General features: G+C 60.2%; 1 protein-coding gene across 6 annotated transcripts; it reads right to left on the bottom strand.

The window, feature by feature from the left end:
* Positions 1–2,426: 2,426 nt before the first annotated feature.
* Positions 2,427–11,442, bottom strand: DOLPP1 (dolichyldiphosphatase 1). Of its 6 annotated transcripts, none has more exons than XR_014828848.1 (9): positions 11,346–11,442; positions 9,531–9,663; positions 7,866–7,966; positions 7,543–7,627; positions 7,349–7,448; positions 7,050–7,162; positions 6,391–6,519; positions 5,835–5,924; positions 2,427–3,879 (listed from the first exon to the last, which is right to left on the bottom strand). XR_014828848.1 is itself a non-coding variant. In XM_013993923.3 (9 exons), exons 2-9 carry the CDS (start codon positions 9,610–9,612, stop codon positions 3,843–3,845), a joined length of 723 nt encoding a protein of 240 aa, XP_013849377.1. In that variant the 5' UTR covers positions 9,613–9,663; positions 11,346–11,442; the 3' UTR covers positions 2,427–3,842. The 6 variants fall into 6 exon arrangements, 4 of the variants coding, with proteins under 4 accessions (XP_013849377.1, XP_013849379.1, XP_084854449.1 ...); XM_013993923.3 differs by having other exon boundaries at positions 7,050–7,148; XM_013993925.3 differs by having other exon boundaries at positions 7,050–7,148; positions 9,549–9,663.
* Between the last annotated feature and the right edge of the window lie 421 nt (positions 11,443–11,863).

Genomic DNA, 11,863 nt, shown 5'->3' with positions numbered 1-11,863 from the left:
CCCAACCCTGAGCACCTGGCACAGGCTGGGGGTGCTGCCAAGGTTAGCAGGGCTGCTTGTGGAGAGAGGAGGGGCACACGGTCCTGCGGGGCATGTGTGAAGCCCGAAGGGAAGATAACCAGGAGCGGGAGAGGCCATGGCCCAGCTCACCTGCGACCATCACCGCGGGAGCTGGGGCCTGCCGTTGTCTCCCTTCTCCGGATAAGGAACTGGGCTCTGGGAGGGCGTGCCACATGCCCAAAGCTTCAGGGAGCAAGGAGTGGAGCCCAGGCTGGGCGGGGAGTGGGCAATGCCTGAGGCCCGGCCACTCAGCAAGGCCGGAGAGGTGAGGTGTCGCCAGGAGAGGGGTGCACGGTGTCCCCAGGGCCCCCAAGCAGGAGGACCTGGAGAGCATCCCACTTTACAGGGGCCTTGATCTGCTCCCGAGGAACAGGGCTGGCCTCTGGTGTCCTACGCTGGGTCTCACGGAGCAGGGCCCACAGGCTCCTGCCAGGGAGTGCTGCGCGGGGCCGCACGACCCAGCCTGGGGCCACCGGGGTGGGGAAGCTGCGACGCAGGCCAGGAACACACCCAGGACTCTCCAAGCTCAAGTTCTAAGAACCCTGCGGGTCCGACTCTAAGACAGGGTTTTTCCCCCAAAATGAAGTCCGTTAGAAGCGAGGGCATCCCACCGCATTTGAGTTGTTCCAGGTTACCCAGTACAGAGGCTCACTCCTTTCTTTAGAGCAGCAGGTACCATCTGGGGAAGACACACTTAGCCCCTAAAACAGCCCTAGCCAGTTTAGGTGGAATGCTTCGCGGTCTTCTGGGGGCAGAAAAAAGTCAAAGAACAATGAAGAGTCAGTCACTATTCCTGAGGGGGTGACCGGTGCGCTCACACTCTCCAAGTGCCGGATGCAGGACAGGTGCTTTAAAGGTCCCTGGACAGGAGGAGAGGTGAGTGTTGGGGGGAGATTGCCCCCTCCTGCAGGATGGATTTTTTTTTTTTTTAATCTTTTTAGGGCCACACCGGTGGCACATGGAGGTTCCCAGGCTAGGGGTCCAATCGGAGCTGTAGCTGCCGGACTACACCACAGTCACAGCAATGCAGGATCCGAGGCTCGTCTGCGACCTACACCGCAGCTCACAACAACGCTGGTTCCTTAACCCATTGAGCGAGGCCAGGGACCCAGCCCATGTCCTCGTGGATACTAGTCAGGTTCATTAACCACCGAGCCACAATGGGAACTCTTTTTGTTTCATCTCCTTACAAAAGTAAAAGAGGGAGTTCCCGTCGTGGCTCCGCAGAAACGAATAGTATCCATGAGGATGCGGATTCAATCCCTGGCCTCGTTCAGTGGGTTAAGGACAAGGGGTTGCCGAGAGCTATGGTATAGGTTGCAGACGTGGCTTGGATCTGGCGTGGCTGTGGCTGTGGCATAGGCGGGCAGCTACAGCTCCGATTAGACCCCTAGCCTGGGAACCTCCACATGCCGCATTTTATATATATATATAATATGTATAAATAACTGAGGCCTGGTACGAAGGTTCCTTCTTCCAGACACTTGTCTGCTTCTGCCACACACCTGGGGTGAGGTCACCTTAGCCAAATGTCGAGGTTCTGTGGACCACAGTGGGGAAACCAAATCCAGCCTTGTAGCTCATGTAAGGACAGGATTACTTCTGAGTCATGCGGGTGAAGCTGTTCTGAACCCCAGCTTAATGAATTAAGGAAGGGTTAGAACCCCCACTTCAGACACTTAGGTTTGACTTGTATTCATTTCATTCCTAAGGCTTCTAAAACACAGATCAGGAGTTCCCGCTGTGGCACAGTGGGTTAGGAATCCGACTGTAGCAGCTCAGGTTGCTGCACAGGCACAGATTCAATCCCTAGCCCAGTGCGGTGGGTTAAAGGGTCTCGCACTGCTGCAGCAGCAACAGCCATTGCTCAGAGATTCAATCCCTGGCCCCGAAACTTCCACATGCCACGAGCGTGGCCATAAAAGGAAAAAAAAATCAAAACCAAAAACCCAGATCAGTTTGCAGTTATTTCTTGCAAAGCACAATACTCACCGCTCCACACACTCAAGGACTGAACTGAACAAGGAATGGAGGTGTTTCTCCTGGCAGAGGCTTTGGAAGGACACACGGTTGTTCCCGGTCCTCAAGGGCTGTCACCCGGAGGAGCGGGGCTCACTGAGAGCAGAGCCAGGGCCACACAGGGCAGCACGCTGGGACGGAAAGCACCAACGGCAGGAAGCCGTCCTCAGGCCTCGGTGGGAGACGTCGCGGAGGCCGTTGCAACCCAGGCTTTGGAGGCTGGGGGGCCTGGACGTCTCAGGTGCTTCGGGCCGTCTGGTCGTGAGCACACCCTGGCCTCTCAGGGTCCTGGGTCGCCACAGCCGCACCCCGGTCTCCTCTCATCAGCTCAGTCAACATGCTCAAGCTGCCAGAGTTCAAGGTTTTATTTTAAAACAATAGTAAACAATTTCATTGATTTTTCTTAAGTCAAACCATCTCACACTTGGCTTGTCTCAGGCAAAAAGTAAAAAACAAAAATAAGAAGGGAAGGAAAGGAAAATGTGGGGACTGACCAACCTTCCCCAGAAATAGGCCCCTGGTCCTGGCTTCTGGAATGGCTTTGGACACTGTCTTTAACAAATGAGAAAAGAAAGCACCAAAATATTGTGCTTCAGCAGCAGATTAGGAACCTCCACAAAGAAAAGGCAGCGGGGGACCGGGGGTGGGAGTGGGGGGTCAAACACAGGTCCCCAGCAGCCTGGTTCAGTTCTAGAAGCTTCTGAGTCTGGAAGCGTCTACTCTCCGCAACTCCATTTGCAAGCAACTTGGCGCCTGGGAGGAGCATCCTCTGAGCTGGGCAGTGGGGCTCTGTGAGCCCACAGCCCGGACGCAGGCTCAGGGCGACCCGAGCAGGTTCCCAGCCTCTCGGACGGGCGACGGGAAGGACAAGGGGCGCTCCGAGCTCACAGAGGGAAGGGCAGGGCGGGGACAGCAGGCCCCCACCCCTCTCGGCGGCTCCTGGTTCCTCTGCATTTTGTTCGGGTGATGAAGACGAGGCGCGACCAGACAGCAGGACAGAAAGAGCTGTAAACAGCTTGGGTTTGCTCACCCACATGTGCAGGCTCTTTTGTCAGGAAGGGACCACTGTCTTGGGGACAGGGGACCAGAGAAAGCCCTTTTGGTGCAGGGTCGATGCGGGTAGGACACAAGGATAGCAGCGCCAGACACGTGCTCTCTCTGGGCCCAGCCCCCCCACAGGAAACACTGACCAAGGTTCTGGAATGGCATTGGCAGCAGGGAGGGCGTGGGGGTGCTCCCTCCTCCTGGGCCCCCGGGCCCCCTCTCGGGCCCTGGCAAAGGGCTGGGAGGCTGACCTGGGCCCCTGGTAGGCAGGGCAGCCGCCGCAGAGCAGGCTCTTGTAGCCCCATCTCCAAAATCCCGCCTGCCTTTGACAAAACCCCAAAATAAATAGTGTGTAGTTTTCACGCCACCTGGCTTTCCTGGTCCTGTGACCAGAGGTGCGAGCCCTCCTTCTCTACCCCACGCCCCGGTGCCCGTGCCAAGGGCACTTTCCGCCCAACCGGGGGCTGGCAGCAGTGCGGCGAGGGTCTCTGGCCGTGAGGCCACCCCTGGCAGCAGGCCCTCCGGGGTCCTGGCTGAGGGGCTGGCTCAGCCCTTTGGTCCACCTTGTTCGTTAAAATTAAAATAAGAAAAAAAAAGGCTCCACTTGGTGACTTGGGTCTGTAGAGGTCTCTGCTTCGTCCCTCTGTCTGTCATTTCGTCCATCCTGCAAGGCATCATGCAGGCCAGACCTGGAGGCTGGACCCAGCCACACTCCCCAGTCACTGCAGTTTCGTCCCCAGCTTGCGTTGTCTGTTCCTGCAAAATGGGGGCAGGGGTCAGATGAGGGGATTCCTGGCGTTCAGTGACCCGCCCCCCCCTCGGCTGTCCCCTCCCCACCCACAATCCCATCAGGAGTGAATGCCCGCCCCCAGGAGCCCCAGTGGTTGGCTCGAGCTGGGCCAGAGCTCCCCCCTGGGGCCTGGGACTCAGGGCTGGAGAGGTCAATGCCTCTGGCTGGACCCGGATCACAGGGGCTCAGCTCTGGGGTTCAAGTGCAGAGCCAGGAGACCAGGCCAGGGCTGGGGGTTCAGGATGCCAGAACAGAGGCAAGAGACCTGGCTGGATTCCAGTAATTACAGGGAATTCCCACTCGCAGACAAGGGAGCCTGAAGGGGGCTCTGTTACCAGCCCCCGAAACAGACAAGGTAGTGAGTTCTCGGTCTGGGAGGCATGTAACTGATAGAGTGGATCTGAGTGCCTGATGTGGGGGGGTGACTAATCCACGGTGGAATGGGCTCAGGAACCTGAGGAAGCCAGGGAGAATCCTATTTCCTGGAGGGCCTGGCTGAGGCTCAGAAAGGACGGTGGGGCTCGCCTGGAGTCCCAGCTCAAATTCAAAAACCTAATGGCACCCACAGGTCCTGTGTGGTTCAGCCTGGCCTTGTCCCAAGGCCGGTCCCCTCGCTCCCTGGGCTCCGGGCACACCTGCCTTTTTGGTGGACTCGGCTCGTCTCAGGCGCTTTGCACAAGCTGTTCCCTATGCGAGAGCACCCTCCCTGCTAAACCCCAACTCCAACAGGTGGCCCAGCCATCCCACCCCATCACCTTCCCGTCATAAGCTCTCAAACCCACAACGCTGATCACACAGGCAGGTGTCTCGTTCCTCACAGACCCCTGCCGGCCACTGCTGTCACACGCTCTGTGGCTACCCCCAGCACACAGCCTGGCCCAGGGCAGGTACGCTGGAAATTCTGGTAAATGAAGGCAGGGGACGGCCAGCGGGAGGCGCGGGGCCGGCTGGGGCCTTGCGCCAATAATGGGATTGCCCGCCGCAGCCCCCTCAAATCCCCTCTCCTCCGGGATCCAGGGCTTTACCCTTAAGTTCATTATGCTAATTCGGACCGTGATGCACTGGACACGCTGCTCAGCTGCCGGGACGCCCCTCCGCGCCCCGTGGGTCCTCTCACCAGGAGCCCAGGCCTCCTCGGCTCCCCTCTGAACCCCGGAAGGAGCCAGGCCTTTGCTTCCCCAAGCCGCTCCCCACCCAGGATCTGGGTGCGTGGAGAGGAGCTGAGGCAGGAGGCTCCAAAGCCAGCTCTGCCCGACTTGCTGCACCACCACAGGCGCCCCTAACTCACTGCCCCTCAGTTGACGAGCAACCTGTCCGGACAAAATGGCCCCAGGGGGTCCACACACAGGCACCCTGAGAGCCCCGGCTGCCCTGCGCTTTCGTGCCAGAACACACGGGTTACAAGCGTGGCTCTTGCCAAACGGCCTGGGTTCCCAGCCCAGCTCCCACACCCACGATCAGCAAGTCCTCGGTCAAGTGACCCTGCTCCTCTCTGAGCCTCAGTTTTCTCATCTATAAAATGGGGTCCAGAGGAGGCAGTTCAAGAAAAGTGCTTGGGGCGTTCCCCTTGTGGCACAGCGGAAACAAATCCGACTGGTATCCATGAGGACATGGGTTCAATCCCTGGCCTCGCTCAGCGGGTTAAGGATCCGGCATTGCCGTGAGCTGTGGTGTAGGTCGCAGACGTGGCTCGGATCCCGCGTTGCTGTGGCTCTGGTGTAGGCCGACAGCTACAACTCTGATTCGACCCCTAGCTTGGGAACCTCCATATGCCGCAGGCGCAGCCGTAAAAAAAGCAAAAAAAGAAAGAAAGAAAGAAAAGTGCCTGGGCGAGAGCCTGGCTCTTGGAAAGCCTCCCAAAGCCGGGGCCGCACAGCCTCCCCGGGGCTGTGGCCCAGTGCCTGCTACCCGCTCGACTCACCTGGCTTCTGCCCGGGTCACTGTGTACTCAAACCAGAGGACGTTGGGAATGAGGCTCGTGTCTCGGATTAGGAAGAACTCAGAGATAGGCCTGGAGAGACAGACACCCGAAGGCCAGGAAAGCCAGGACCACATCAGGGCCCGAGTCTGTCGCCCAGCTGGACGCCCCCACAGGGCCCGGGGCTGGCGACGCACCCTCCCACCATCGCTCAGTCTTTGCCTGGCCTGTGACCCTGGGGCCACTGAGAGATCCAGATGCGTCACCTGTGTGACACTCAGGCAGGGACACTGTCCCACCATATACACAGCCCGGCAGGACTCGGGCTGCCTTTTAAGTCCCTGGGAGGTCAGGCAGAGACAGAGGCTGGCACCTTGGCTTCTGGGCTGAGGAAACCCCTGGGGGAGGTGGAAGCCAGGCACTAGGGCCCTCCCAGGGACACTGAGGCTGGGGTCAGGACACTGGAGGCCTCCCACCAATGGCCCTTTGCATTAGGGGGAAGGGCCGTAGTGCCCGGGAAGGTGGGGGCAGGGCAGCAACAGGGACGGGAGGCAGTTACCAGGCTGCTATCCTAGGGAAGAGCGGGGTGAGGACCTCCTGGGTGAAGACAAACCAGGCGACGGCCATGAGGCCTCCAGCGATGCCCCCATAGAGCACCTGGCTCCAGGTGTGGTACAGCAGGTAGACCCTGGGCCACGGACAGAGGGAAGTTCATGAGAGTCAGCCAGAGACAGGCCCGCACAATCCCCTGTGCCCAAGGCTAGCTTCCCCGGGTCCTCTGCACGCTCGTGGGGCAACACGCACGACAGGACAGACTCCTGTGGCCACACAGACTCAGATCTACTTTCAGGAGGAGGCAAGGGGCTGGGCCTCGACAGCTGCTCCCCTGACTCTAGAACTGAAGGGCTGGCTCGGCTGGAATGTGCCTCCCTTCTCTCCAGCCCTTAAACTCCGGGTGTGTGCACACGGGGCTCCTCCGGGACGTTGGGAACAGGTGGCTGATGTGCAGAGGTGTCCCCAGAACCTCGGGCCCCACCAAGAGGAGAGGGTAAGGGCAGGTGGAGGGCAGCTGGAGGCCTGGCCCTTTAAAACGAGAGGCCTGGGACCTGCCAGGCCTGCCCCAGAGGCTCAGGTCTACTGTGGGGTCCAGCGGGGACCAAGGATCCAGCAGGACCCCAGGGCACAGGCATGGGACGGGGGTGGCCCCTCCCACTGTACCTGCTGTAGGAGACGAGAAAGGCCACGGTGAGGAGACCCAGGGAGAGCAGGTGCCTCCACAGCAGGTCCAGGAACCTGGCATTGTTCGTTTGGTGCATTCTGGGAAAACAAGCCTGTCAGATGGTCTCAGCCCACGGCCTGGAGCCCAGGCCCCCCACGCAGCCCCCGCCCATCCACAGGCCCCGTGCGTGCCTTATGCCTCAGCTGCAGCTCCTACCAGCCCTGGTAGAGTAGTTCAGTCCCTGGCAGAGCCCAGCCAGGGCCAGTTCAGGGCCACCCCAGCCGGGACAGAAGCTCACCTTAAGTAGAGGAAAAGGAAGGAGTAGACGGAGAAGAACCACATAAACTGGGAATGGCTGGAGGGCATCCCGTACTTGGTGCCCACTGCCACGTGGGGGCCTGGCAGAGAGAGAACAGGGCATGATGGGAGGGGGCAGGCCTCCGGGTAAGGCCCGACCTGGGCGACCCCCAGAGCCTCAGGGCCTGGCCCTACCTCCACAGGGTCGTGGCTCCTGGACGACGTGTTTGATCAGCCAGTTGACGCCCTCGTTCAGTGCCAGGCCCCCGAGGAATGAGATCTGCTGGCAAAAGGGGAGCTCAGTGTGGCATCTGTGCATCTGCCGGCCGCCGCCTGGCCCCAGAGACCGTGGCCTCTGACTCAAGCTCTCAGCCCCGGGAACAACCAGAAAGCAGCCCAGAGGCTCCGCGCACCCCAAGAAAGGTGGGAGGCCTGACGGGGAAAGCTCAGCGCCTGGGAAGGACTGGTGAGGCCGCTCCTCCCTGGGGGGGCAGTGCGGGGGTGGGGGGCTCACTCACCGTGTGCAGCTCCCGCTTGAATATGATGAGGGTCACAAAACCGACAATGACAAAGATGGGGCTGAGGCTCAGGTAGGCAAGGAGGTGGCCGGAGAGATCACCTGGGCAAGACAGGGAGGGGAGGATGCAGACAGAGTGCGGCCACTGAGCAAGGCCCGGAGCGCGGGGCCGGGCGGCGGCTGCTGACCATACCCCCAGAGTCCCGGGCACGGTGTGTTCACCGAGGACTCAAGTTCACAGACGGGGTGTTAAAGCAGGTGCCTCCACTGCCCCAGCCTACAGATGAGGCCACTGAGTCCCAAGGGGCTGCGTGATGCGTCCAAAGTCACAGAGCCGTAAAGAGGTGAGTTTGACTAAAATCCAAGTCTCTAGCCTGGTCCCAGTTCTACAGCTATCACCTCTGCCAAGGCAGGGAGATGAACCCCGCTTGGTCTGACCCCAAAAGCTGGGCCGGGTACTGGGAGGCAGCCGGGCGGTACGTGGATGCCTCTGGAACACAGTACCGTGCTGAGACTGCCCCAGCCAAGCCCCGAGCCTCCAGGGGAGTCTGGTATGCTCTGGACACAGTCTCAGGCCTATGCTGTGGACTCGGACAGGGATCAGGGCCAGGTGGGAGGAGGCTGCGTAGCCCACCATGGCTGCCTGCGGCAGTAACAGCTTCTCGCCACTTCTCTAGGGGCAGAAAACTGGCTACCTATTACCCACCTGCTTTTTATCCCTCTAAGAGGCCTGGGAGGGAGGCAGCATGAAGGCCCTAAAGCCAAGAGACAAGAGCCACTTTCCGCTTTGCTCAAAAGCAGGCTCGATGCCAAGTCCAAAGGGGTCCTCGTCATCGGAGACAGGGCAGCTACGTGGCCACTCTGGGGTCAGAGGGCATGGTTCAGTTCCTGTGCCAGCACTTGCTGGCTAAGTGACCTCGGGGAAAGACTTTACCTCCCTGAGCCTCAACGTTCTCACCCAACAGCCGTGGGCACTTAGATGGGAAGCCTGTGCGACACCCAGCTCAGTCCCTGGCGCCCAGGACACTTCCGTGATGGGAGAACCCAGCGTGGGAAGTGGCTCCACCACCAGCCCAGCCACACGCAGGCAGCAAGTGCCCACCCAGGTCTGAGCCCAGCTTCCAGGCCAAAGAGATAGGCTCACATCTGGCCTCGTCCACACCTCCCCAGGCTAGGGCCGGCTTCAAATTGGCCTGGAAGAACAGGCCAGCAACACAGGCCCACGTGTTAGTGCTGCCACAGGCCCGCAGGGTGACACTGGGTGACACCCTTCCCAATTCTGGCCCCTTTCAGCCCTGAGCTTCTGGGTCTCTCAGCTGCCCAGCTGATGCCCGGCGCCCTGAGCTTGTGAGGACAGGAAGCAGCTGGTGCCCGCCAAACCTTTGGCCTGCTCCATGGTCTGCCCCACGGCAGCTCTACCATTGGGCTTTCCTGCAAATGCTGTCGGCGACTCTGGCCTCACCATTGCCTGATCTCTGTCCTTGGGAGAAGTCCCACCTCAGCCCAGCTCAAAACACCCTGTAGTCCTGGCCCTGCTTCCCTCCCACCCTCTGCTCTAGTTCCAGGGACCAAATTCTAAGTGCCCCGAAGGCACCGTGCTCTGTCCTACTTCCGGACCTTTGCACGCACTGTTCCCCCACCTGGGACGCTGTCTCGGTTAACTCACCGTAAATTAAGTACCCACCACAGTGGCAATAAAAGACACATTCCTGCCACCACAGGGCTCTCAGAATCCGAAACCAGGGCATTGTTCATGACATCGCTCATTCCTGTAGATATCCGGCTAGTACCTGTCTCTCCTTCGAGAAAGTAGGTTCCATGAGTGCGGAGATGGGGTCTCTACACCCCATTCAGTCTCCCAAGCCCAGCACAGCACCTGGCACTTACCTGGGCTCTAAAATGATGTTAAGTGAATGCAGAAGGGATGACGGAAGCAAGGGTCAAGTGTGAAGAGGGGTGTGAAATGCAGCGTGTCACAGAGGAGCGAGCCGAGGACTAGACCTCGAGGAAAGCCCCCAGGCTCAGCCAGGTCTCTCCTCTTGGCACCCATGGGCCCTGCAAAGGGTCCCTCATCACAGCCTGAGTCATGCTGCTCACATCTGCCAGCTTCCTTCTCACCCGGAGAAGCTACTCCAAGGCCAGGGAGGGGAAACTACGAAGGTGCTGAGGCCTTAGAGAAGCCCCTTCCCCTCTCCAGGCCTTGGTTTCTCTCCCATAAAGTGGGTTTTGTTTTTTGTTTTTGTTTTTTTTCACAATCCAGGAGTTCAGGGCCATATGAGCCCGTTCACTAAACTAAGTGCAAAGTGAGCCCAGGGCCTAGCATCCAGGAGGCACTCAGCAGATACCAGCTGAATGAAGGATGGATGATTGGTGGGCAGGCAGGCAGGCATACAGCAGGGCTCAGCACCTACAGGGCCGCCCCACCCTCAGTTTAACCCAGAACTCCCAGGGTCAAAGTTCCCTGGCATCCGGCCCTGAGGCCCTCAGTAGGGCCAGGTTCTCCGGTCTCCACCCACAAAAACAGCATGAGGGGCCCTTCCTTGGGTAACCAAGGCTCAATGAGGTGGTCCCCAGCCTCACCCAGCACCCAACCATCCTACCCAGAGATGGCAGGGTAGGCTTGAGAGGGTCATAGGAAGGTGGGATGATGCTAACTGCAGTTATTTACTGAATGCTTAACTGTAAGCCAGGCACTGCACTCAGCATTTCTCACCGCTCCTGTTTGTGGTCCTTGCACGACCACTAGAAGGGAGGCACCGTGATTAGTTCCACTTAGAGAGGCGGGGAGGGCTGCAGTCACTTGCACAAGGCCTCAGCCTGAACTCTGACCACAAGGCCCAAGCTCTGCACCATTCTACTAGTCCGCCTCCAGACGGCCACTAAAGGACCTCTCTGTGCTTCTGGAGCTGTGTCTGATGGGAAGCTCCAGAAGTCAATATTACGGAGGCTGCCTGCCCTCCACCGGGTCCCCTGAGTTATGGAGCAGTGGCCTGCTCTGGGCGTGGCACCACAAGCCTGGCCTCGATTTGCACACTCCCAGCAATGGGGAACTCTTTCTTACAGGCAGCCCCAAAGCAGTGTTTGAAGGAAACCGGCACTCCCTACACCCCGTGGAAAGTCTGGCCTCCCTGGCTCCGGGAAGGGCGGGGAAGGAGGGCCCAGGTCCAGACCATTCATTCTTTCCCGCCGCACGCAGACCCCTGCCCCACTACAGCCCACCGGCGTCCCAGGACACGGGGGAGCGCCCCCGCCGCGCAGCCGCAGAGTGCGCGAGCGAGCCACTCACAATTTCGCCCAGCTCATCGCCACACCATTGCGCCTGCGCGTCGCGCGCGCCGGCCGAACCCCTCCATGGCTCACTATTTGACAGTTCCCACCCCAGTCCCCCGGCGCCCCCTCCGCGGGCTTGCGCCGGGCGGAGAGCCAGGAGCTGACGGGCCGGCCCCGGCAAGGCGTCCTCCCAGCAGGGGTCGTCTTTTACCTGCGGGATATTCGACGTGGGTGAGGGTCACCGGCCGCCATGAAGCGGGGAGCGAGCACTGTCCGTCCGCTGCCATCTTACCCGGAGACCGGGCTTCGCCGAGCGGCCAATGGGGAGCCAGGGGGGCGGTGGTCCTGACCTATCACGCCAGGGAGGCGCCGCGCACCCAATCAGAGGCCTATACAGGTAGCGGCGCAGCCATTCAGCGTGCAGGCCGTGGGGCTGGCCCAACTGACGAATCAGAAAGCAGGGCCCCTAGGAGCCTGCGAGCCGGCCAAGCCGGCGCCCAATCCGGGGCGAGCGCAGGTAGGTGCTTGGTCAATCAGAGAGGAGGAAGGTTTCGGCACACAACAGGGAGCAGAACAACCAATCAGCAGGTCAGAGCGGCTCCCGGTGTGGGCAGGGCGGGCCAATCAGCCACTAGCTTGGGGGGCGTGTTGAACTTTGGTGGGAGCTTTGGTTTGGCCGGGACCTGTGCGGAGTGTAGGCTTCCTCGGTATCCCGAGCCCGCCTGGGGA

The sequence above is a fragment of the Sus scrofa genome, chromosome 1 (assembly GCF_054392235.1).
Source record: "Sus scrofa isolate SSC_HxYL_T2T_F1_AM1 chromosome 1, Sscrofa_HxYL_maternal_Yorkshire_Landrace_v2.0, whole genome shotgun sequence".
Lineage (NCBI taxonomy): Eukaryota > Metazoa > Chordata > Mammalia > Artiodactyla > Suidae > Sus > Sus scrofa.
Note: the sequence above shows the minus strand (reverse complement) of the source record. Positions and strands in the feature narration are given on the sequence as shown.

Excerpts from the sequence above, each read along its gene's own strand:
- DOLPP1 (XM_013993923.3), bottom strand. The coding sequence starts at position 9,612 with ATGCCCTGGTTTCGGATTCTGAGAGCCCTGTGGTGGCAGGAATGTGTC. Across the intron at positions 7,628-7,865 it reads TCAAGCGGGAGCTGCACACG|ATCTCATTCCTCGGGGGCCT; the intron begins GTGAGTGAGCCC and ends TTTTGCCAGCAG. Across the intron at positions 7,449-7,542 it reads GGAGCCACGACCCTGTGGAG|GCCCCCACGTGGCAGTGGGC; the intron begins GTAGGGCCAGGC and ends TCTCTCTGCCAG.